Source organism: Rhipicephalus microplus, chromosome X (genome assembly GCF_043290135.1).
Source record: "Rhipicephalus microplus isolate Deutch F79 chromosome X, USDA_Rmic, whole genome shotgun sequence".
NCBI classification, from domain to species: domain Eukaryota; kingdom Metazoa; phylum Arthropoda; class Arachnida; order Ixodida; family Ixodidae; genus Rhipicephalus; species Rhipicephalus microplus.
Window position 1 is genome coordinate 150536832 of NC_134710.1, and position 24684 is coordinate 150561515.

Consider the following 24684-nt stretch of genomic DNA (forward strand, 5'->3'; position numbering starts at 1 on the left):
CACTTATATGCAATGGCATGCAGTGGCTCACTCTGAAATGGTCAAAACAAGTGCTTCCAAAAGCGAAATGATTTTGAACATTATACGCTAACGACCATGCACTGCGAAAAAACCTGCGTCATAGCCAGCCTTCAGTTTTTCTCTGTTATACGCGGTCAAATGTAGGCGACATGGTATCCGTCACCAAGCGTGGCTCCTCAAATAAACCGCCGCTTGCGGGAGTCAGTGTTTTCGTTCAGACAGCTTGTTGATATGCTCGTATGTGAGCTCCACTGTTGCGGTTATCAGCGAGATACGCGACGCGCCTTTTCTCGAAATGAAGCCCTTACGGAAATGCCGTGTATGACACTGATATGTTATATGTAGCCAGATATAAGGATATATGTCCACATATGCGGCTTCTGTTTACCATGTATGGATGTATGTCTGGCGGGATCGGTTCATATATGGGGTCAAACACAACCACATATGGCACGGTTGGTCCATATAAGGAGTCAAATCCAGCCTTATAAGTCACGGCTACACCTTATATAGCATATAAAGTAGATCCTTATATTAGGAAGTGCTGCCTTATATTAAATGAACAAAGTATATAAAGCACCGCCGTCACTTACTTTTATGTGGATTACCATATTTAGCAAACCGTACACTAATGTGACCTAGTTATTATCTACACCAACAAAGGTATCATGTATAGATATTGTTCGTGTCAATACAATAGAAAAGACGAATTATTAATTCAGCTTTGTTTGCGTTACTGTTGCACTGTTGCATTCGTGTAAACTCAAGTTGTATACAAGTCATGTATTATAGGGTTTCCAACAAAAAGTTGTAATTATTACATCATCAGTGTATATACGAAAGCAGACAGGTTTTTACGGGGGCAGAATCCGTTCGGCTCACATGAATGGAAGCTCCCAAACCTCGCTGTAATAATTAAGCAGTCCTATATAACTGCACGTCTATAAAAAACGGCATGCACGCAGCTTATATTGTTCACATTATAGCATAGTTAATGAAATAGTAGTTTCAATGCATTTTATCTTGCACATCCATATACAAAAATGCTGATTATAAGAACGTGTTGATAGCTATTTGCTACTCATACTATTTAATGAAATTTCTGTGAATATTACTTTATTACTCACATGTGCGATTACTTTCACTAGCCATATAATGGTATGCACCGTGCGGTGTTTGGCAGAGTACCTTTGAAAACAAACAAAAAAAATCGCAATACTACTCGCATGCTTTATGCTGAAATTCAACGTCGCCGCGGTGGTGTCTAGTGGCTAAGGTACTCGGCTGCTGACTCGCAGGTTGCGGGATCGAATCCCGGCTGCGGCGGCTGCATTTCTGATGGAGGCGGAAATTTTGTAAGCTCGTGTGCTCAGATTTGGGTGCACGTTAAAAAACCCCAGGTGGTCGAAATTTTCGGAGCCCTCCACTACGGCGTTTCTCATAATCATATAGTGGTTTTGGGATGTTGAACTCTACATATCAGTCAATCAATCGACCAATCGTCGAGCTAAACAACCAGGCGCGCGGACCGTCAGCCTCTCGCTTATAAGAGATGACAGTGCTTCCTTGCTATGAGCCGCCATCGAAAATGCTGATGTGCTGTTAAGCAGAGGCATAGAGCCGCAGCCGCTCATTTCACAACGAATCACGCGTACGACTCTTTTCCTCTAAGCACGGCTGAGAATGCATCAATACATTGGCACATGAACGCAGTCTGTTATGAGATCCCAACAGCGGTAGCGTGCGCCGTAGTTGTCCGCCGCCGCCTCCGATGGTGTCCGTAACCACTATCAAAAATAGAAAAATTATAAGCAAACAAAGAGCACCAAAGGCACAGTGGGATTCGAAACCGGGTCCTCTGCGTGGCAGCCTATAGGGCACGGCGATGCAAAAAAAAAAAAAAGATCTGTGGTCCTCGCGTACCTTCAGGATTCACTGAGAGCGTCACAATGGGGGTTATGGGGCAAAAGCCACCGAAGCAGCTGCACCTTGCAGTCACGTAGTAATAAACTCTGAAACGCAGGTTAAAAAACACGTGATCGAAAACTCCCTACGTGGTAAAACTGGATTTTGACATCCTTTTACTACTTGCCTGAGAGGTGGTGGTAAAACTATGTCATGTACCATCTCTTACTCCTACACGAGGTAGTAATTTTAAACGCGAGAGAGTTTTCAGAGGTCATGAGCCGCAAAAACCCCAAACTCGGATAGTTTTTGCTTACAGTGTAAGACTGACCTCGAGTCAACGCACTTTCACTGGAACTGGGGGCAGCATAAGCACAACGAGTGAGGACAGCATTCTGTGAACGAAAAAGAAAAAAATACGGGGGGGGGGGGATTTCAAAAGAAGAAAAAAAAGAAAGAAAACCTGCTGTGGAAAGTTGTCTTGCATATTTTCGCAAATTGTTGGCTTTTGCTCGGCGGTGGCCTTGGAGGCAGACGGTGCAAGAAGCTCGGTATCTGTGTGTCTGGTTGGGCTGATGGATCTCACGTGTTTCCTACATCATCGAGCGACCGTGCGCTTCCGAGCGCCTCCGAACCTGCACGTCGCGGATATCTCGCTTCCGAGCCGAATCGCGAAGATCTGCCAGTGGTAACAAAATCAATCTGGTGTCATCGTCCGTGCTTGCCTACTGGAGAAACAATAAGCAAAATGCTTCACTCTGTCGTCGGCACCAAGCCGCGGCCGCCAGTGACCAGTGGGAGTGTGTCGCCGGGGCAGGTGAAAGAAGCATCGCATATATTTTTTTCCACAGTAGGCGATGTCTGCATGAGTAAAGTGCAGCCCGAATTGCCCAACTCATGCTCCAACTGTTCTCAAACATGTAGCGCGAAGCCGATACGAGGCAGACGGAACCAACAAGCGGCTGCCGGTGAGCACGAAGAAAACCCGGACGGTGGTCTTTCGTTGGAAGTATACGCATACACCGCCCCGTCCCCGTAAGATAGCGGTCACGTGTTCATTTGTGTCTGAAATAACGACGAATTTCGCACAGGATATGTGTTCTGTGATTGCCAGCTGTGTTTCATCGGATAGCCGTGCTCCTTGAAAAGGCCTAGTACGCCGTCGGTAAGAAGCTTGTGTGCAGGCGTGCACCGCTCCTCTACGCCTGTTGTGATGAATACGTGGTGCTACTGTGTTTGTGCACCGTCGCTCAATGAAAATCATTCAGCTACCATGCTTTGTGCGTACTTAGGTATATTTTGTGGACTTGTGCATCAGCAGTGCTAACACGCGTGGGGCAAAGAGCCCGGTGTGCCAAGCAATTATTGGATAATCAAAAAGGTGAGATCGTGTAGATTTATCATAAAAGGTCGGTGTGACATTTAGTGCCCTGCAGCCCACCTAAAGTTTACGCTTGCACCTTCAACCGTTGTTGTTAATCAATGCAAAAAAAGAGCTCTCCTACTGGCACTACAGGGCCGGTCAAAAAGTCTTGCCTATATATACCGGATTGCCAAAGTGTAGTTGAGAACGCATGCAGTCTGTTCGAGTGGTGTATTCAGCCTTTGTTGTGTGTGCGTGTGTCTGTATGTGTACCTATGTGTCGCCAATTCTGCCGTTTAATAAATTCATTCAATTCTGCTATTTAATAAATTTGTCGACTCTGGGCGAATGCACCCGTTAATTTTTATTTTTTTACCACAGTAAATAACTCCCATAAATCACCTCAAAAGCCTTGTGAAGGCAGTAAAAATTTACTCTCTATACTCGCTGAAAACCTCATTGGGGTAAATAATTACTACTCTCCCTACGTTCAAAAACTCAGCACGAGAGTAAATTTTTACCTCGATAGTAGGTGGTAAAATAAATCCCAGGAAAGGTAGTGCGCTAGAGGAAAAATGGTTTACCCAGTTTTTGAGGTTATTTCATTCGTTTAGTGTGTAGTATTCTACTACTGAGTATTCTACCATGAGAGACGCCGTAATGGAGGGCTTCAAAATTTTGACTATCTGGTGTTCTTTAACGTGCACTGACATCGCATAGAGAAACATACATGAAGAGCGGACACTCCCGTAGGGCCCTGCGGCCCAGCTACTGGGGCTGCTTTCAGCGCCATGAGTGGTTGGTCAGACCCGATAATGTCTTCAGCGCAAATGAAATAAACTTTTTTTTTTCTCTCAGACGCAGGGTTTGACCCGGCAACCTCATGCCCCGAAAGCGAGTGTCTTTACCACTAGGCTACACACCCAAGCACCCACGGTGTGAATACATGTAAAGCACATCTAATCCACATGGATGTAGCTTTTGTGCCAAACAAATGCAAAAAGACAACATTTTTGAAACATATTCTACTGTTTTCTGTTGTAACGCATTAAAGGTCCTTAGCGGAACATGATGCAGAGTGGATACAGAAAATTGCACTTATTATTAAGATTTCTTCTTTGCAAAAAATTGATGTCGAACTTGTCTATTCCTTGTCCTCCTAACGAGGCTATTGCAAGACTTAAAAAAAGAAGTGAAAAACGATGATAGGTGCGTCATTTAGCAAATGGTCTGCGCATTTTTTGACGGCTGCGACTCCTCGCAGCCACCAAGAAATGCGCCGACCAATTGCGAGATGACGTACCCACAGAACACTTACCAGTAACGTGTCTTGAAACATACTGCCGAGCGCGCGCATTCCATACGAAAGAGGGTGGCCGCGCATGTGATAACTGCATTCAGATGCCACAAGCGGCGCTGCGTGTCGAGAGAGTGCACGAACGCGCGAAATTCCTCTCGTCCTGTTGCTGCCGGTGCCTCGCCACGTTTGAAATCAGTGTGTGACAGCTGCCATCTGATTTACTGTGAAGTTCGACGGTGCCATATGTACACTGCAACACTCTAAGATGTAAAAAGCTAAGCGGCAATGCAAAGAAAGGACGTGTATTGTGCCGCTGTGTGAAAGAAGTTATCGGTCGAACAAGGAAAAGGTGTCTTGTTCCCCGCACTAACGGATCCAGCACGGTTTCCTGAATGAAAAAGGAGGATCAAGAGGGCAGTCAAAGGCTGAATCCGAAGGCTGTCGTGTGAGAAAAGCATTCTGAGAGTGACTTCATCGAACTATCTTTTCGGACTAGGGTGAACGGTGTCGGAAATGATATCGCCGTTTAGACAAAATTTCAAATATTAATATTTATCTAAAAATTGAAAATACCCTTTCGAATTTCGTTCACACAGACCCGCCGCGATAGTCTAGTGGCTAAGGTACTCGGCTGCCGACCCGCAGGTCGCGGGATCGAATCCCGGCTGCGGCGGCTGTATTTCCGATGGAGGCGGAAATGTTGTGGGCCCGTGTGCTCAGATTTGGTGCACGTTAAAGCAACCCAGGTGGTCGAAATTTCCTAAGCCCTCCACTGCGGCGTCTCTCATAATCACATGGTGGTTTTGGGACGTTAAACCCTACATATCAATCAATCTATGCTGAAATTCAATACTGATGTTGTGCTGATATGTTGCAAAAATTGACGTTGCGTTTCATTTATCTGTATAAAGTTCTTGACTGTGCAGATTGTAAACATATCGTGACTTTATCAATGCACTAATAGATAATTTATTTGATAGGTGTTTGAAAGCGTCAATTAAAGCTTAGGTCATACACACTTAACAGGCATGTTAAGAAGGTTGCAACTGACTCAGACACGATACACATTTATTGCCAGTGTATTGAACTCCTAGAATGCTTAAACCTTATAACAGAAACCTTTAACATAGGCTGCCGAATTCACTTTTTTATTTTGTGTAGGTGCGTCATTTCTGGGTCGATATCGCTAATGCGCACGTTCCTCATCAGGATTAGCTTAAATATTGCCTTGTGAACGCAATGTGTAATGACATGTTTTTTTGCGAATATCCTGCATGAACTTTAAACCAAACTCTACGTTAGCAGCCGCGTATGAAATAAAACAGTATGTCCGCATATCATTTAAACACTAACAGTGTGGCACATTTGCTAATGAACTATAGATACTGATGCTGCAGTGTCTAGAATAGAAAAGTGTGATGAACGCGCCGGCTAGCGCCTAACGCCTTGGGCGTAAACCTCCAGATGGCGCTAGCACACGTTTGCAAGTATTACGGCTAGGTGGCGTTAGCAGCCGCCCGATCTAAAGGGTACAGCCACATCAATCCATCTATCCATCCATACGTCACCAAAGGCAGCAAAGCACTGCGCAGAGACGGGAATCAACCACGCGCGCAGGCAATATGAAACATTTAAAATATATATATTTTTTGCTCGTGCACGGCCTCAAATGGCGACCGAGAAAATGTGGTAATTATCTTCTGGAAAACAGGATATACCTACGCGGGTGCGCGACTGAAATGAAATATCGTCAGGTTGACAGGATGCCGAAAGTGAGCGCGTGACGGCACTAAAACATTTCATCGATATGAAGTGGTAGAAGGGTGGAATGATGAACTCAGTTGTGAGCTATTGCTTGCAACACTTTCCACGGTGAACCGTCATTTCCTCAAGCACTAATCTGTAAATAAAGCCTCATCATTCATAACGTCATACTCAGAGACGAAAATCACGAGCTGTATCTGGATGAAAACATTCTATTTTCTGCACACAGGTCATACAACGCGTTTCCGAGTAGTGACTCACTATCTGTTTACACAATGCATTCTTAATAATGGGTCGCGCGTCCTTTTTTATCCCCAAGAAAAAAAAAGTTTTGTAGTTCACAAGCGCCCCACAGAACATTGGGCTGCAAGCCTAGGTGATGTGGCTGAGCTTCAGGTATTTCCTCTTTTCACGGGAACATGCTCGCTCCTTGTGGAGTACCTTTGTGTAAAAAGTCAAATGGGTCAGCAGAAAAAAACCTTGGTTACTTGATTGGTGAGGCTCTGACCATGTTGTGCGCAGCCCAGGGTGACTTTTTTTTTTCAGGCAGGAAACAAGATTTTCCAAGCTGTGACTGTGAAGCTCATGATAGCTAAACCACTTTGAAGAAGTGATTTCAAGGGCGCCTACAAATTTGAAGAGCGTCTCCAAAAGGCCTACACATTGGCGCCCGCACGAGGGCCACAAATTGTGTTCGCCACCTGGGAGGGGGGTGCTAAATCTGTTCTATACATTGACTAGGCAGCAAGGCACTCTTTTAGTCATCTGAAAAGGGGCGTAAAATCTGCCTCATAGACTGAATTAATAGGGAGGAAGCGCCCTGCAATGAATCTTCGCCCCCCCCCCCCACCCCCTAACGGCAAGCACACCTATGGGCCTACCCCTTTCAATGCGAGCAATTTCGCCATTCACAGTGTGCTCGAAGTGCCAGGAGATGTACCTCTCGCTGAAGTGTAGCTCTCACACAGCAGAGTTTTCCTGAAGCAGCTTGTCAGCGCCCGGGATCACTCTCCGCCTCTGCAATAACAGAGCTTCATCCTTTGGAAGGCCAAACAACGCATGCTTCTTTTTAGCTGACTTGTAGCCTGCAGCGAGCCCCGGGACGAAGCAATCACTTTCTCTTCGCGCCATGAGAGTGCATGTAGAAGCGTCGGTGTCAGAGTGCCACCGCAATTAAATAAAACGAGGACGAACGCGCCGACGAAACAGTTGGAAACGTGCAAACAACGTGGACGGACGGATGGACGGATGGATGGATGGACAGACGGACGGACGGACGAATGGACGGATGGATGGATGGATTAATGGATGGATGGATGGATGGATGGATGGATGGATGGATGGATGGATGGATGGATGGATGGATGGATGGATGGATGGATGGATGGATGGATGGACGGACAGACGGATGGATGGATGGATGGATGGATGGATGGATGGATGGATGGATGGATGGATGGATGGGTGGATGGATGGATGGATGGATGGATGGATGGATGGATGGATGGATGGATGGATGGATGGATGGATGGATGGATGTGGCTGTACCCTCTAGATCGGGTGGCGGCTCACGCCACCTAGCCGCAATACTTAGTGAACTAACCACTATATTTATCTTTTTTCCCTTTAAATAGTAAAATTGAGGACTGGTACTTTGCAGCGAAGGGTGTAATTTTCACTCGTGTCTGGACTTCAGCAACCAATCAGATAACCTTCTTCGAGTTAATTCTACCCGTTTAAAGACTATTTTGCCCTGCCTGTCCCTAAACAACAGTGCTTTGAAAAACTCTGCGCCATCATTGTAAACTATAGGGTGAAGCCCTTTACAGAACATTATTAGGTGTTCGGCAGTTTCCTCCTCTCCACATGCACTGCATACTGTGTCTACCCCTTCGTATTTGGCCCGATATGTCTTGGTTTGCAATACTCCCGTGCGGGCCTCAAACAGTAGAGAACTACCCCGAACATTATCATAGATCCTTTCCTTGGCAATTTCCTGCTTAAAAGTTCGATGGATCTCTAGTGCGGACTTCTTAATCATGCCAATTCTCCACATGTCAGTCTCCGTTTCCTTCACTTTCTTTTTAACCGATTGTTCTTTTTGGTTTGGCCACCTGCTGTTTTCTAAGTATTTACCAGTCTATTTCCTGATTCGCTTCCTCCATTTTGTATCAACATTCTTCATGTACAAGTACTGAAAACCTTCCTTGCCCAATGCTCCTCCCCCATTTCTCTCAATCGCTTCTCAAATTTTATCTTGCTTCTAGCTTCCCTGCCCTCAAATGATGTCCATCCCATATCACCTCGTACTCCCTGATTTGGTGTACTTCTGTGAGCTCCTAAGGCAGTCATACCTATTCCACGTTGCTTAATTTCTAATCTTGCTTGAACTTCTGATCTCATGCACATGACCACATTGCCGAACGTCAGACCAGGGACCATGACCCTTTTCCACATTCCTCTCACAACATCATACCCATTGTGATTCCATAGTGCCCTGTTTTTCATCACCGCTGCATTCATGTTACCTTCAGTCGTCACGTATATTTCATGTTTCCTTATGTACTCGGCCCCATTGCTTATTCATACGCCCAGATATTTGTATTTATCTGTTATCTCTATAGCGTGACCTCCTGTATTCTAAGCTCACTACCTTCATTATCATTAAAAATCATGACTGCTGATTTTTTCTTACTGAATCTGAAATCTAACCTATCTCTCTCATTACCGCAGATGTCCATCGATCTCTGCAAATCTTCCTTGTTTTCGGCTATTAGCACTATATCATCTGCGTACATCAATGCTGGTAGTGCCGGTTCAATGAGTTTGCCTTGTTTGACGAAAGAGAGGTTGAAGCCCAGTCCACTTCTCTCTAATTTGGCCTCTAATCCTTGTAGGTACATCATGAATAATAGGGGTGACATAAGACACCCCTGCCTAAGCCCCCGTTTTACCTCTGCAGGCTTGGATACCTGTTTTTCCCACTTTATAACTGCCTCGTTACCTTTATAGATATCCTTTAAAAGATTAGCGACTCCATCTTCCACACCTAGCGTGTCCAGTATTTCCCACAAGTCCTTTTGAACCACGCTATCGTACGCTCCCTTGATATCCAAAAATGCTAGCCACATGAGCTTGTGTTCCTTTTCTGTTATTTCGATGCACTGCGTCAGTGAGAACAGAATGTCTTCCAACATCCTGTGTTTCCTAAACCCATTCTGCAGTTTCCCCTGCACCTCCTCATCCTATATCCATGCCTGTAGTCTTTCCTTTATAATCTGCATCGCCAGCCTGTAGACCACTGATGTCACTGTTATAGGACGGTAGTTCTTTATGTCAGCTTTGTCCCCGTTTCCTTTTATAGATAATGTTCATCCTGCTAAGTTTCAATCCATCGGGGACTTCACCATCGATTATTATTTTGCTCACTGCCTCTCTCAAAGCCTGCTTAGGCTTCGGATTTAATTTCTTTATCAACATAATTGGAATGCCATCTGGGCCTGTTCATGTACTACTAGGAATCCTCTTCTCAGCCCTTTCCCATTCTCGTTGTGAAAATGAAGCCATTGCGCCACTTGATTCATTCTTGTCTATTGTGATGCATAAATCACTTCTTTGTTGAAATTTTTCTGTCACCCTTGTTCTTATATATTCAATAGCTTCGTCCCCTTCTAGCCTAGCACCTTGAGCTGTAGTTATAAACCTCTGCTCTAGGCCTGTCTCATCTCTTAGGGAGTTTAGATGGTTCCGAAATTTCGCAGCTGCCTTTCTATCTTTTTTATGTACTTCTGCAAGCCACTGAGCTCGTTTTCTTCTAACCTTTTCATTGATCAGAAGGGATGCATCCCTTCTACAGCTTGGAAAGATTTCCCATTTTCTTTCAACGCCATATGTCGGTTCACCCCGCTGGTAAGCATGTCTGTGTTCTCTATAGAAGCTTCCTGACGTTTTGCTATGGCTCTCTTAACTTCATCATCCCGCCAACTCTTGGGTTTGTGTCTTCTTTTCTGGGGTGACTTGTCACGTGCCTTAGCAAGCTCTAGCTCAAACAGTCTAATTATTAATGTAGGTCCACATTGTTTTATTATTCTCAGTGATTACTTTCTCAATTTGTTTAGGAGCTATTTCTATTTGCCTTTTTGAATAAAATTTTTCCTGTAGTTGCTTATCTTGCCTCCTTCCCACTTTCACTGCTCTTCCAAAACTTAGCTTGATACGTTTGTGATCACTACCCAGACTTCTGGAGCCACCTTCATCTATGTGCATTCCCCTGAGCTTATCGTACATCCTATGTGACATCAGTATAAACGATTGCGCGCGCCCCCACGCGGCTCCTTCTCGGAGGTTTCAATGCGCTCAGTAGGCGCCGCTTGCCACTCATCACACGTTCCTATTCCAGCCACTATACCGATGGATACGCAAGAAAATGCAGAATTACGCCCTCGCGCATAGCGGCTGCTGATCAATCGCGAAAGCCGATGCTCTGTTCCGAAGTCCGTGTCCCACTTTTTTAAATGCGAAGCATTTCTTAGCGAGATTTGGCGACTTCAAGCGTATCTATCTATCTATGTAGCCGCTTGCGTTTGGGTGCTCTCGTGGTCACCCCCTTAACTTGACGTAAACCAAATTTAGCATGGGAAAGTAAGATGTTTTGACGAATGTGAAGCGCTGGTCAGGACATTAATAATGTCACAATACCGTCGTGTACGTCGTCAAACACTTGCCGGAAGATTGTGGCACATACCTACGGGCGGGTATGTGCCCCTGGTATGAAGGTATGTGCCACAGGCGACTGACACTTAGTGTCTACTCAGAAACAACGAGAACACTCATGGGTAATTTTAATGCGCAAGCACTAAGGAATCGCCGACATCGGTATACCGTCGACAAGACAAATGCAAAGAATAAATGTAAAGGTCCGAGCTGGAATCGAACCCAAGCATTCTGCGTGGCAATGAAGAATTTTACCACTGAGCCATGCCAGGTCGCGGAACTACTTTTTTTTATATAGGCGCTAATCTTCGTCAAACGTCAATTGTGGTTGCAGTGCTGCCTGCCCAATTTTATAAACATTGCGCGTGTGTCCCTTTGATACAGTGGTCACGTCGAGTTAACATCAATTGTGGTTAGTTGCCATGCACTGAAGTTGATTAATGTAGCAGTGTCCAGGGCAGAATCCTCGCAAGCATCAGCCCTTCATATCAGCTTTTGGTGTTGCTAATACGCATGTTCCAGTTGGCATCGTCGCGCAAGTGCAAATAACTGGTTATATAAACATGTGCAGCTTTTCAACATAAGTATGTGCGTGAAAATTTTTTAGATATATTTAGAGTCATTTCATGACGTGTCGCTCTATCAAAAAATTGCAACATGGTCACCTTCCCTCCGCATGCTTCGCATAACGTCGATTCCCAGGTACGTGGGATCTGTCGAATTTCAAATCTTTTATTTCAGATTTTTTTTTTGTGGAGAGGGGGGAGGAGGTAACCAAACCACGTTTTTGGCTTCTTTCAGCAATTGTATTGAACTCAATATTATAATAATATCTGGGGTTTAACGTTTCAAAACCACAATATGATTATGAAACGCTGCAGTGGAAAGCTCCGGAAATTTCGAGTTCCTGGGATATTCAACGTGCAACCAAATCTGAGCACAGGTGGCCAACCGCATTTTCACCTCCATCGAAAATGCAGCCGCTGCAGCCGGAATTTGGTCCCACGACATGCCGGTCAGCACCCGAGTGCTTCTGTCCGTAGGCTACAGCGGTGGGGACCTTTGAATTGCGAAATAACTATTCGAGACCCGTGTACATAATAATCTGCGCTTATGCACCTGATTAAGAACTCACGCTTTTACGAAAGTAGTGTCCGAAGAGTTCGTATGACTATATAGTGTACTAGACTAGTCTGGCCATGTTTCAAGTTGCGCTGATGTGCGTCGCATTTATCATATAATAATAATAATAATAATAATAATAATAATAATAATAATAATAATAATAATAATAATAATAATAATAATAATAATAATAATAATAATAATAATAATAATAATAATAATAATAATAATAAATACTTCTCACACGCTTTCTAAAGTCGAGATCTGAAATGACGAATACATTTGGTCATATGCAGAATATGGCGTTTACCCGCTAGAGCAGTCATGCAATCATCTCAGTCCGCTACGTAAGATAAGTTATTCTGTATCAGTATCTCTTGACGCACAGATGTGCGGACTGCTGGAATGATTTCTTTAGTAACGAGCAAATCAATTTGGTTGACTCGTGTTTACTCGTTGAAGCCAGCATTATAGGCAAATTAAAAGTGTTCTAGATGTATACAGAAATAAATGAAACGTTAAGTTTTGTGTATTAGGTACTCGGCTGCTGACCCACAGGTCGCGGGATCGAATACCGGCTGCGGCGGCTGCATTTCCGATGGAGGCGGAAATGTTGTAGGCCCGTGCGCTCAGATTTGGGTGCACGTTAAAGAACCAAAGGTGCACATGTCAAAATTTCCGGAGCCTTCCACTACAGCGCCTCTCATAATCATATGGTGATTTCGGGACGTTCGCGTCTCTCGTAATCAAATGGTGGTTTTGGGACGTTAAACCTCACATATCAATCAATTTCGGGACGTTCAACGCCACATATCACTCAAGTTTTGTGTATTGCACGTCTTTAGGCACGTTACTTGTGCAGTCCCCGATTGCAATACCATTTTAAAATGCGAGAACATTATTATTTCTTTTATTGTAGGGCCTCGGTTACTCAGACTATCGTCTGCATGAACTTACACAGTACAATTGACGGTATTGTGTAACCTATACAGGCCACATGGCGAATCCCTTTGCAGAAAATGTTTTGATCTGACATGCGCCCAAAAAAAGGCTTACAAGGCTTGAGAAATACCTTTTAGAGCGAAATATGCTTGTTGCATTAAGCCGTGAGGCACGATAGCGCACTCTATTGTGCTTGAGTCAAAGCAGGGCAAGCGTGCTCGATCTTAGATGCAGCGCTGTCTGATTACACGTCTGGCGTAGGAAGTAACAAAAATTTACGTGTAAGGTATTTGCCCAGTTGACAAATACAGGAAGCTATGCGGCCGTACTTGCGTTTAGTCCACAGCGAATGTACAACGGCTTTTGTTGGAATACACTAATTGAAAGAACAACGTCGTTCAGGAACTTTATTATTTGTGTGGTGCGTGCATTATCTAAACCATGAGAAGCAAAAAAAAAAAAAGAATCTGTCGTTCCCGTTCCTTTAAAGGTGGCTGCAAAGCCAGTACAATGTAATGAATCGTTTCGTTCGTTTTTGTTACGTCGTTATCATCCGTTGCTCATGGCCTGCTGATCGCTAATGAATAGTACTGCTTGCACAACACACACACAAAAAGATTAATGCATCTAATCGTTACACAATGTGGAAATGTATGAGTGCACAAGGCAGAAGGAGAAGCACTTCACAGGAAAGACGCTCTTTCCTGAGCGTCTTTCCTGTCAAGTGCTTTTTCTTCTACCTTGTGCACTCGTATATTCCCACATTATGTTTTGGCAACTGGTCCAGTATTCCACTTTATCTAAATGTTACACTATTCTACTAAAAAATTGCGTTGCCGGATCGTTGCAGTACCGAAGTGTAAATTTAAGGGCTCGTTTTCTTTCGTAGACACGAGAACTAACAGACCAAGGAAAGGATTTTGTTACAAGTAAATGTTATGTAAATGTGCAGTGGACGAAAAGATAACTTGCCATGGGCAGGAATCGAACCTGCGACCTTAGAATAACGTGTCCAATGCTCTACTACTGATCTGTGGTGGTGGTCATGCCTCCGCTCACTATATAGGGTACATATATGTGGATTCAAACGTCGGGCTAACCAAATTCCAAAAGCAAAAATAGTTTCCCGCACTTGCCGTAATGGTATAACAGGCGGCACTTACTGACGCTCGCACGTTCAAATGCACATATATACCCCATGAAGTGGGCGGAGGCATGACCGCCACCGCAGATAAGTGGTGGAGCATTGGACGCGTTATTCTAAGGTCGCAGGTTCGATTCCTGCCCACGGCAAGTTATCTTTTCGTCCACTTCACATTTACATTACAATTACTTCTGACAACTATCTCTATACTTTCCTTATCATCATTGTGTGTGTTCTAACTAATTAACTATCACTAGTGACGCCCAATTTACGCAGTACCGCCTGGCTGGTTCTACATCGCGTGTCCCCTTTAATACTTTTATTGTTACCCTTCGCAGTTGTTCCTGTTCAATATCATCGCCGCCGCTTTCTACTTTACCTCAGCGTTTTACACCCTCTGGAAGTCTGGCGACGACACCTTCGGCAAGCTCGCTGCGGTTCGTATATTCTCCCACCAACTATGAGTGCCTTCTTGGTGTACGCAGAACGCGTGGTGTGTTCTGTGTGCTCATAAATTAATCTATACTTATTAAAGAGGATGCCGTACTGTTTGCGCGTGTGAAGGGGGGGGGGTGTACTTAAAGTCCATCTGAAGGTCACTTAACGTATATGCTCAAGCGTGTGTAGTTGGGCGTGTTGGTAATTCCTAACTAATATTATCGTAGTGCGCAAAAACTGAGACACAGGACAAGGGAAGGGGAAAAGGGGGAGCGTTAACTTCCAACAAATATTTATTTCGTAGAACGTACATATATATACTCCCGAAATGCAAAAAAAAGCAGACAGAATGGCTTTCAAATTCACAAATGCCATGCGCGAAAACTTACAAGCGTAAAAAGGACAATTCTCTTTGGCAAAGCCCGATGGAGGGAGTGCTGACACAGTTCAGCCCTAATCTACTAATCTTATCTGCCTCAATAATCTCCCTTGTTATTTTATTTCTGCTTTTACCAACAATTACGGTATCACAAAAAAGTGGTTTGGAACCACACGTACTGCATGGCAGTGCCAAAAAACCATCGCAACCATTCCTGACGTTGCACGAGTGTTCACGGAGCCGGTAATCAATACAGCGGGCAGTTTGTCCTATGTAGTGCTTGCCTCGTGAAAGAGGTATCTGATAGATTATATTTTCAGCACACGTGACAAGCAGGGTCTTGTGCTTTTTAGAACAACCTGGAACAACCTTCATACACAAGTAAGACAACTTTTTGGGGTGCAGATAAAACCACCGTTACATTGGCACAATCCCCACCTTTTTTTTTAATTTGTGGGAGATTCCATGCAGATAGGAAACTACGGCCACCTTCCGGGGCCTTAATGGCTCAACCTGGGGGAGGACTTGGTCCGAGGTCTGAAGTACCTTGACCGAATTTTCCACGACAAAAACCTGCACGTGGAAGGGGTAGCCAGCATTTGAAAGTTGCACTGCTTGCTCTTTAAAACTAGCAGCCATTAGATGTGGACAAGACTTCTGTAAAGCATTGCTAAAGCACAAGTCCACAATGCCTCTTTTTACGAGTTTTGTGTGGGTGAAGTGGTACGGAAGCAGGGATTTATTGCTCCTTGGCTTATACGTCCAACAACTGTGGTCGTTGTGAAAAACTAGAGCTATATCTAAAAACCTGAGAGTGCTATTCACAGGCAACTCATGAGTTAAAGCGAGGGGTTTGAACCGTTCCTTGATGAAGCTGAGGATATTTAAGGCACAGGACATGGGGTCACAGTCAAGAAGAACCAGGAAGTCGTCAACCAATCTAAAATGCGCATGGTTCGGTTGTCAAAAAGGTCACCTGAAATGGTTCTGTCAAGTTTGGCTAAAAAACAAGTCACTTAAGATTGGAGCAATACATAACCCGATATATATACCCTCCTTTTGAATATTGTCACGGGGTCGTGACGTGGGCGAAGACAAGAAGCTGTATGTTGAGATAAAACTGTTTATTTGGGCAAACCTGTGCCCGGTGAACGGAAAGTCGGATTCCAGTAGCAGTTTTGCACTGATAGCGGCGGCCCCGCCGCAGCGGTTCAGTGGCCAAGGTACTCGGCTGCTGACCCGCAGGTCGCGGGATTGAATCCCGGCTGCGGTGGCTGCATTTCTGATAAAGGCGGAAATGTTGTAGGCCCGTGTGCTCAGATTTGGGTGCACGTTAAAGAACCCCAGGTGGTCAAAACTTGCGGAGCCCTCCACTACAGCGTCTCTCATAATCATATAGTGGTTTCGGGACGTTAAACCCCACATATCAATCATCAATCTGATAGTGGCGAACGGAGCGTCGGCCGTCAATCAACTGACAAGTGGCGAAGCGTGTCGGCATTTATACCCTTGTAATCAAATACTCTAGCTTATCGCTAGCGTCGGCGTAGGTTCCCGAATAATCTGTGACCTTCCTGAAGTTGGCGTAATCTTAACAAAACGATCTACTGAAGCCTCGAAGCTTCTCGAACATCGTAGGCGCGGTTTGCGCTGAACTTAGTGTAACGGGTTGATAACAAAACTTGAGGAAAGGAACGTGGCATTGCACCCGTCTGAAAAAAGCATGGTCCCGAAGACGAAAGTTCAATAATAAAGACAATAAACAATAAGTACAGCAACAACAACAAAATGCAGTCCTCAGGTTCACACATGAAATGGCTAGAGGCGCACGACATGGACGCCTTCAGGTCGAGCACGGTGCCGAGAGTTCAACAACGTCGTAATCGAGTGTGCCGAGTCGTCGGAGTATACTCTGTACGCTCCGAAGTACCGTCGTAGAAGTAGAAGTACCGTCGTAGTCCATACCCAGACATGGTCCCCGGGCTGGTACCTGGGGACCGTGTAACTGCAGCTGTCGGTCGCCAGCTGATACTTGATGCGAAGGTGGGCGAGTTGTAGAGCTTCTTCCGTGCGCTGAAGGTAAGTGGTGATGTCAAGGTTCTCCTCGCCAGCGACGTTTGGAAGCATAGCGTCGAGCGTCGTTGCCGGGCTCCTTCCATAGACCAACTTGTACGGCGTCATATGCGTCGTTCCTTGGACGGCCGTATTGTACGCGAAGGTCACGCATGGAAGGATTTCATCCCGCGTCTTGTGCTTGACGTCGACGTACATAGCCAGCATATCAGGGATTGTCTTATTAAGACATTCGGTGCGGCCGTCGGTCTGTGGATGGTAGGTGGTGGTGCGGCGTTGATTGGTCTGGCTGTACCTTGGGATCGCCTGAGTTAGGTCCGCCGTAAAGGCTGTACTTCTATCAGTAATGAGGACTTGTGGAGCTCCGTGACACAGAACAATGTTCTCGACGAAGAACCTTGCTACATCGGAGGCACTGCCCTTGGGGAGGGCCTTTGTTTCGGCATAGCGTGTGAGGTAGTCAGTAGTTACGGTGATATAATTGTTCCCGGAATTGTCCCAGTAAGTCCAGGCTGATTTGCTGGAACGGCCAGCGAGGTGGCTCGATGGCCTGGAGAAGTCCTGCTAGCCTAGTCGGTAGTGTCTTTCGTCGTTGACAGTCGCTGCAGGTTCTGACGTGGCGAGGGCCGTCGGCGAAAATTCGTGGCCAGTATTACTTTTCTTGTATTCTTGCGAGCGTATGGGAAACACTGAGGTGTCCAGCCGTCGGGTCGTTGTGCAGGGCCTCGAGTACTTCTGGTCTCACTGCTGAAGGAACCACGAGAAGATGGTTGGCTCGAAGGGGCGAGAAGCTCTTTTTTAAGAGAACTCCGTTTCGCAAGAAGAACGACTCTAGTCCTCTCTTGAAAACATTCGGAACAGTCGTGCTGCTACCCTCGAGGTATTCCACAAGGCTTCTGAGTTCCGGGTCAGCTCGCTATTGCTCGGCGAAGTCGTCGGCAGTTATTGTTCCTAAGAAGCTTTCCTCATCCAGGCCGTCGGGCAGCGGTGGTTCGACGGGGGCACGAGACAAGCAGTCGGCGCCAGAGTGTGTTCTTCCAAACTTGCAAACGATGATCACGTCCAATTCTTGAAGTCAGAGGCTCCATCGTGCGAGGCGACGAGAAGGGTATTTCAAGTTAGCTAGCCAACACAAGGCATGGTGGTCGCTCACAACTTTGAAAGGCCTGCCGTAGAGGTAGGGGCGAAACTTTGACACTGTCTAGATGATGGCAAGGCACTCCTTTTTTGTTGTGGAATAGCTGGCCTCGGCCTTGAATAGCGACCGGCTAGCATAACTGATGACCTTTTCCATGCCGCCAGTCCTTTGCACCGCAAAGCAGCGGCGCCGAGTCTGACGCTGCTTGTGTCGGTGCGTACTTCTGTTTCGGCGTATTCATCGAAATGCGCAAGTATCGGTGGTGTTAGGAGGGGTCGTTTAAGTGCCTGAAATGCTTCCTCTTGTGCCGCTTCCCACCTGAATTCGACGTTACTTTTCGTGAGGTGAGTTAGCGGCTTGGCGATCTGTGGAAAACGTTTGACGAAACGCCTGTAATAGGCGCACAATCCGAGGAATCGGCGTACAACCTTCTTGTCAGCGGGCAGCGGAAAATCAGCGATGGCGGATGTTTTCCGCTGGTTGGGACGGACTCCAGACTTGCTTATCACGGGTCCCAGGAACAACAGCTCCTCGTACGCAAAGCAGCACTTTTCTGGCTTCAGGGTTAGTACAGAGGTGTTGATAGCTTGAAGTATCGCTTCAAGGCGTCGGAGATGCTCGCCGAAGCAGGAGGAATACACGACGACGTCATCCAAGTACACGAGGCAAGTCTGCCATTTCAACCCAGCCAGCACAGTGTCCATAACGCGCTGGAACGTCGCAGGCGCCGAGCAAAGACCAAATGACATGACCTTAAACTCAAAGAGGCCGCCTGATGTGATAAAGGCCGTCCTCTCTTGATCTTTCTCGTCAACCTCAATTTGCCAATAGCCCGTTTTGAGGTCCATCGAAGAAAAATACTGTGCGTTATGGAGACGGTTCAGTGTATCGTCTATTCGTGGGAGAGGGTACACGTTCTTCTTTGTGATTTTGTTCAGGCAGCGGTAATCGACGCAAGAACGTAGGCTCCCGTTTTTCGTCTTCACTAATGCCACGGGTGACGCCCACGGACTCTTGGATGACTGAATGATGTCGTCGCGTAGCATTTCGTCGATTTGTTTCCTCACGGCGTCGCGTTCACGCGTCGAGACTCGGTACAGGTTTTGTCGAACTGATCGCGCACTTTTGTCTGTTATGATGTGATGTTTCGCGACTGGGGTTTGTCGAATTCGCGATGATGACGAAAAGCAGCCCTTGAATTGCAAGAGCAGGGACTTGAGCTGGTCTTGCTTGCACTTAAAAAGGCTCGGGTTTATATCGAAATCTGTTTCGGCACCTCGTTTCGTTGAAGTCGCATCGGCAGCGTCAAAGAGGGAGAATGAATTGCTCGCTTCTACGAATTCGTCGATGTGGGTGACCACCGGACCACGGTTGAGGTGCCTATATTCGTGACTGAAGTTTGTCAGCACCACCTTTGCTTTGCCGTCACGCAGCTCAGCTATGCCTCTTGTGACGCAAATCTGACAGTTCTGAAGAAGGTACTGATCACCCTCGACGACGCCTTCAAAGTTTTCGGCTTTTTTGGTGCCAATAGAAACGACGACGCCGGAGAAAGGCGGCGCGGTGACGTGCTCTTCTAGCACATGTAATGCGTTATTCCTTGGCGTTGTAGCGTTCGGCAGCGTTTTTTTTTTTTTTTTGAGGTTAGTGTGATTGACTCAGACCTCCGATTGGTGATAGCGCCGCGTTGACTTAGCAAGTCCATTCCAAGTATTACATCCCTGGAGCAATTTTGTATGATAACAAAGCTTGCAGGATAAGTCTGGTTAATGATGGTGATTCTTGCTGTGCAGACTCTAGTCTACGTTATTAAGCGACCTCCAGCGGTCCGGATTTCGGGGCCTTGCCACGCAGTCCTCATTTCTTCAACTTCGTCGCAAAAGACCCACTGACGACGGAATAGTCGGCTCTAGTATTGACGGTTGATTGAAATGGGGAGTTTAACGTGCCAAAATGACCATATGATTATCAGAGGCGCCGTAGTGGAGGGCTCCGGAAATTTCGACCACCGGGGGTTCTTTAACGTGCACCCAAATATGAGCACACGGCCCTACTACATTTCTGCCTCCATCGAAAATGCAGCCGCCGCAGCCGGGATTCGATCCCGCGACCTGCGGATCAGCAGCCGAGTACCTTAGCCACTAGACCACCGCGGCGGAGCCCAGTATCGACGAGAGCAGTGACGAGGTGGCCACTCGTCGAGGTCGCTGGTTCGTCGTCGTGCGTTGCGGTTGGGTCTTGGCGTCAAGTCAGGGCTACGTCTATTTGCTCCGTTGCTTCCACGTTGCGTCGTGATGTCTTCCGCAGGCGGTGAAGGTTCAACGTCAAGTCTCTTTTTTTCTTGCGGTGGTGCTTTCGACTTCGTGGCGGCCGCGTCGTCGGCGGCGGAGGATCTTCGGTAGTTCGTCGTACAGCAACCGCACCTCCATCGGTTGCTGCCCTTAGTTTTCCGAGTAGGGGCTCGGAGATCGGCCCTGAACCGAGCCGGTGTATTGCCCGCCATGCGGTGAGGCGTAGCTGCCTGGCAACGGCGAACGGTAAGGTCGTCGGGGTGTCGACTGCGCTACCGCGAGGTAGTCGGCGATGTGATGTGGTCGTTCACACCGCTGTGGGCTCGGCGCGTTGATGTCGAAGCCTCGCAGACCAATTTGTCGGTACTGGCAACGGCGGTATAGGTGTTTCTGGCCTCGCCGCAGTGGTAGCAGAGCAGGCGATTGTCAGGTGCCCGCCAATCGTCTGTTTTCCTCGGCGCGCTGCGCTGGCCCGCTGGTGAAAGGTAGGACGTCGGTGGTGGTGGTGGCGTCTGGTGACGTAAGTGCGACGGTGTGGCGTTTTGGTGTGAGCGTGGGGGAAGGCGGGCACGGTGGGGCTGCAGCAGCATAGCTCATGGCTTGTGGCTCAGGCTGCGTTGGTTCGGGTGTCCGGAAAAGTGGCTGGATTTTCTGGCGTAAAAAGGCGGCGATCGGGTCGACGGGATGCTGTGAGGCCGGCAACAATTTACGCAGCTCTTCCTGCACGACCGCTCGTATTGTTTCGCGAAGGTCGTCAGAGCCGAAAGCAAGATTTGGCTTGTCTTCCATCATTCGCCTATTGTACTGACGGGTTCGCATTTCCAGCGTCGTCCCAATCGATCTTGCTTCCAACAGGAATTCCTGGACGATCTTCGGGGGGTTTCAGATGAGTCCAGCGAAGAGTTCTTGCTTGACCACTCGCATGAGAAAACGAACTTATTTCTCCTCAAGCATTTCGGGGTCAGAGTGGTGGAAAAGTCACGTAATTTCTTCCACGAAGATTGCAACATTTTCATTCGGGAGTTGCACCCTCGTTTCCAGCAGCGTCACGGCTATTTCCTTGCGGGCGATGCTCCTGAACGTATACAGGAATACACCGCGGAAGAGATCCCATGTTTGAAGCGCAGACTCCCGATTCTCGAACCAGGTCCTAGCCGTGTCCTCCAAATAAAAGTAGACGTGGTGTAGCTTCTCTTCTGTGCCCCAGTAGTTCAGGGCGGCCACCAGTTCGTAGGCCTCCAGCCAGGTCTCCGGATCTTCAAACGATGACCCACGGAAAAACGGTGGTTCCCTTGGCTGCTGCATCGCGATCGCGGGCTGTGGCGCAGCACTTGTCTTTGTTGCCGCGGTCGATGTCATGGTCCTGGTCTCCCGAGCCTTGTTTTGTAGTGAACTGTGCTCCGGGGGCAAACCCTGCTGCCTGCGGCTTGTTAGGTGCTCGTGACTGGCGTCAATGTCTTCTTCGCGACGTAGGCTGGCTTCACGGCTTGACAAAGGCGTCCGGTACTGTATATGGTCTCTACGTAGGGACCACATACAGTTACTGTAACGTGGCCGAAGATAGGAGACGGTATGTTAAGATAAAATTGTTCATTTGGGCGGACCTCGTGGCGTAAAGACAGCGTACCAACTGCGCCAACTTACTCGTGAAGGCGTACTGCACTTATACTGGAAATGAAATGCACGATGTAACTCGCCATTCGAAAAATGTTAACTACCTACTTTTTAACTAACTCATACCGCCGCCACTTGGCATGAATCTCGAGAGTACCACTAACGGTGAAATAAGCACTGTCAAACTTGGGATAACAATGCACGCATATTTTACTTGACTTTACAAACGAATTTTCTGAATGCGCTGAAGCACGCAAGTTACTGCATAAAGCACGTTGTGTATTTCTTAGAAAACTTTGGCAACGCATATCTCGCCCATCTTCAGGTTCCGGGCATAGGTCGGTGAACACGCTCATGAGTCGACTCCCTCGGAGTCCAGACTCAGATCGAGTTGTGAGTCTGAGTGAGTCCGGCTGAGTAATATTTTCATGAGTCTGAGTCCGAGTGAGTCCGGTTGAAGAAAATTTTAGTGCGTGTGAGTTCGAGTGAGTCAGACTGAGCAAAAAATTGGTGAGTGTCCGAGTCCGATTAAGTCCAAAGCGCAAGATATATTTCTTGGGTACTCTGAGTGAGTTCCACTTTGCCGACCTATTGTCCTATCTACTGATCTTCAGCATTGCTATGAGCCTTACCTGCATTGATTATGCTCGTGTCTACTCACAAGTATTTTAAAGCAGTATCGTTCGTAAGCTATTTCAATATTTATTAATTAGAGGTGTGAATTACCACAGGGGTGTCTCGCGGGTTTTCCGAGACTAACCTAAACCAGGTGTTAACGTGTATGTCTAGGTAAGTATATGCGCGCGCGCACAAATACACACACACACACACACACACACACACACGCGCGCGCGCGCGCGCGCGCGCGTGCGTGCGTGCGTGTGTGTGTGTGTTATAATCGAAAGATAAGACTATTTCATTTGCTAATTATGGCGGAACGACGTTTCCGAACTCCAGTTTATGTAATCATTGTTTTTGGCGGTTCCTCGAGAGGGGCTGTTTAACTCATGGTAAATGTCCACGTGTGTTCCACGTGCCTGTGTCCTGTTATTGACAGTTTTCACGAAGACATAGGCAAAGTTTCACATATTGCCTTTTTAATTTTTTTATCTTGCAGGTCGTAGCGGGGTTAGCAGGATACAGCCATTACTTCCACGCGAAGCGATGCTACATCAGGGTGTTCAGTCAGCCAGAACCTTGATTCCCTCCTCGAAATATGTGGCTACCACGGATGCTTACCATGTTACCGTTCCTGATTCGTTGCTTCGCAGTCGTATTGTTTCTTTTTGTTGCGTTCTTTTTGATTTACTTGAAATAATAGTTCACTATGCACAATGGTTAGCCTATTAACGTATATTCTCTGGCCTTTATACATGCATGGTGTGATATCATTTTCTATGTATGTAATACAGAAAATAAGAGAGGTTCTTGGAATTGTCGCAACATCCTCACAACAATGTTAAAACAATGTTAAAAAGAGGGAGGCGGGGAAGTTGCGCGTTGTGTTTTGACCGTGTCCTGGGCCGGTGGAAAGGTGTGGCAAAGAGTTTGCAGTCGAGATTTTGGGGGGTGCTGCCTCTGGTAATGGGGTTACAAAACAGAACGTGACTTGAAATCTTTCTTGTGAAATTATACGCAATACGCCTTCACTAGTTTACATCTGAGCTTGTTTTTCATTTACTGAGTATGTATAATTAAATATTCCCTGGAGTGCTTTCACACGCGCTCTTCTACGTTTCTGTTCGTTTTTACTCTACGCTCATGTAAACTTTCACCGTTATTTGTCGAAGCACGCGTTCCTGCTGATAGTATCACTGCTACCAGCCGTGGCAATCTACACACACACACACACACACACACTATATATATATATATATATATATATATATATATATATATATATATATATATATATATATATATATATATATATATATGGCACAACGGTATAGGGTATAACTCATCCCCTGATGAAGGGAGGACCCCCTCCCGAAACTGTTGGGAAATAAATATATTTATCCTTGTTGACAACGCTCCCGTTGTGCCATATCCCATACCTTCACGAAGACTAACTGGGCCATTGAATAATTACTCCCACCATATATATATATATATATATATATATATATATATATATATATATATATATATATATATATATATATATATATATATGTGTGTGTGTGTGTGTGTGTGTGTGTGTGTGTGTAATCTCCATGACAGTAATCACCATGTGAGGCACAACATGCGGCATGTGAAGTAAAGAAGTAATAAACACTGGGGTCAACCCAAGCCCAACGGGCGTCTAACCTCATTAGGAAGCACGAACATGTAACTAATAATTGTGAAAGGCTTCAACGCCACGTCGGCTTGAATCACTGCTAAACACCGGGGCCGGACGTTTCAGCTTTCCCTTAAACGAGTAGTGTGCATGGCCGGTGATTTTTTTTTTTTCAATGCCCGCGCAAGAGTGG

General features: G+C 46.3%; 1 protein-coding gene across 1 annotated transcript in view; it reads left to right on the forward strand.

Annotated features, from left to right (window-relative positions):
• Positions 1-23869, forward strand: part of LOC142777007 (uncharacterized) — a 29631-nt gene extending 5762 nt beyond the window's left edge. Inside the window, exons 3-4 of the mRNA XM_075881314.1 lie at positions 14616-14714; positions 23328-23869. Of these exons, the coding sequence (XP_075737429.1) occupies positions 14616-14714; positions 23328-23411 (183 nt within the window). The 3' untranslated portion in view covers positions 23412-23869. The remainder of the gene's footprint in view (positions 1-14615; positions 14715-23327) is intronic.
• Positions 23870-24684: the final 815 nt, after the last annotated feature.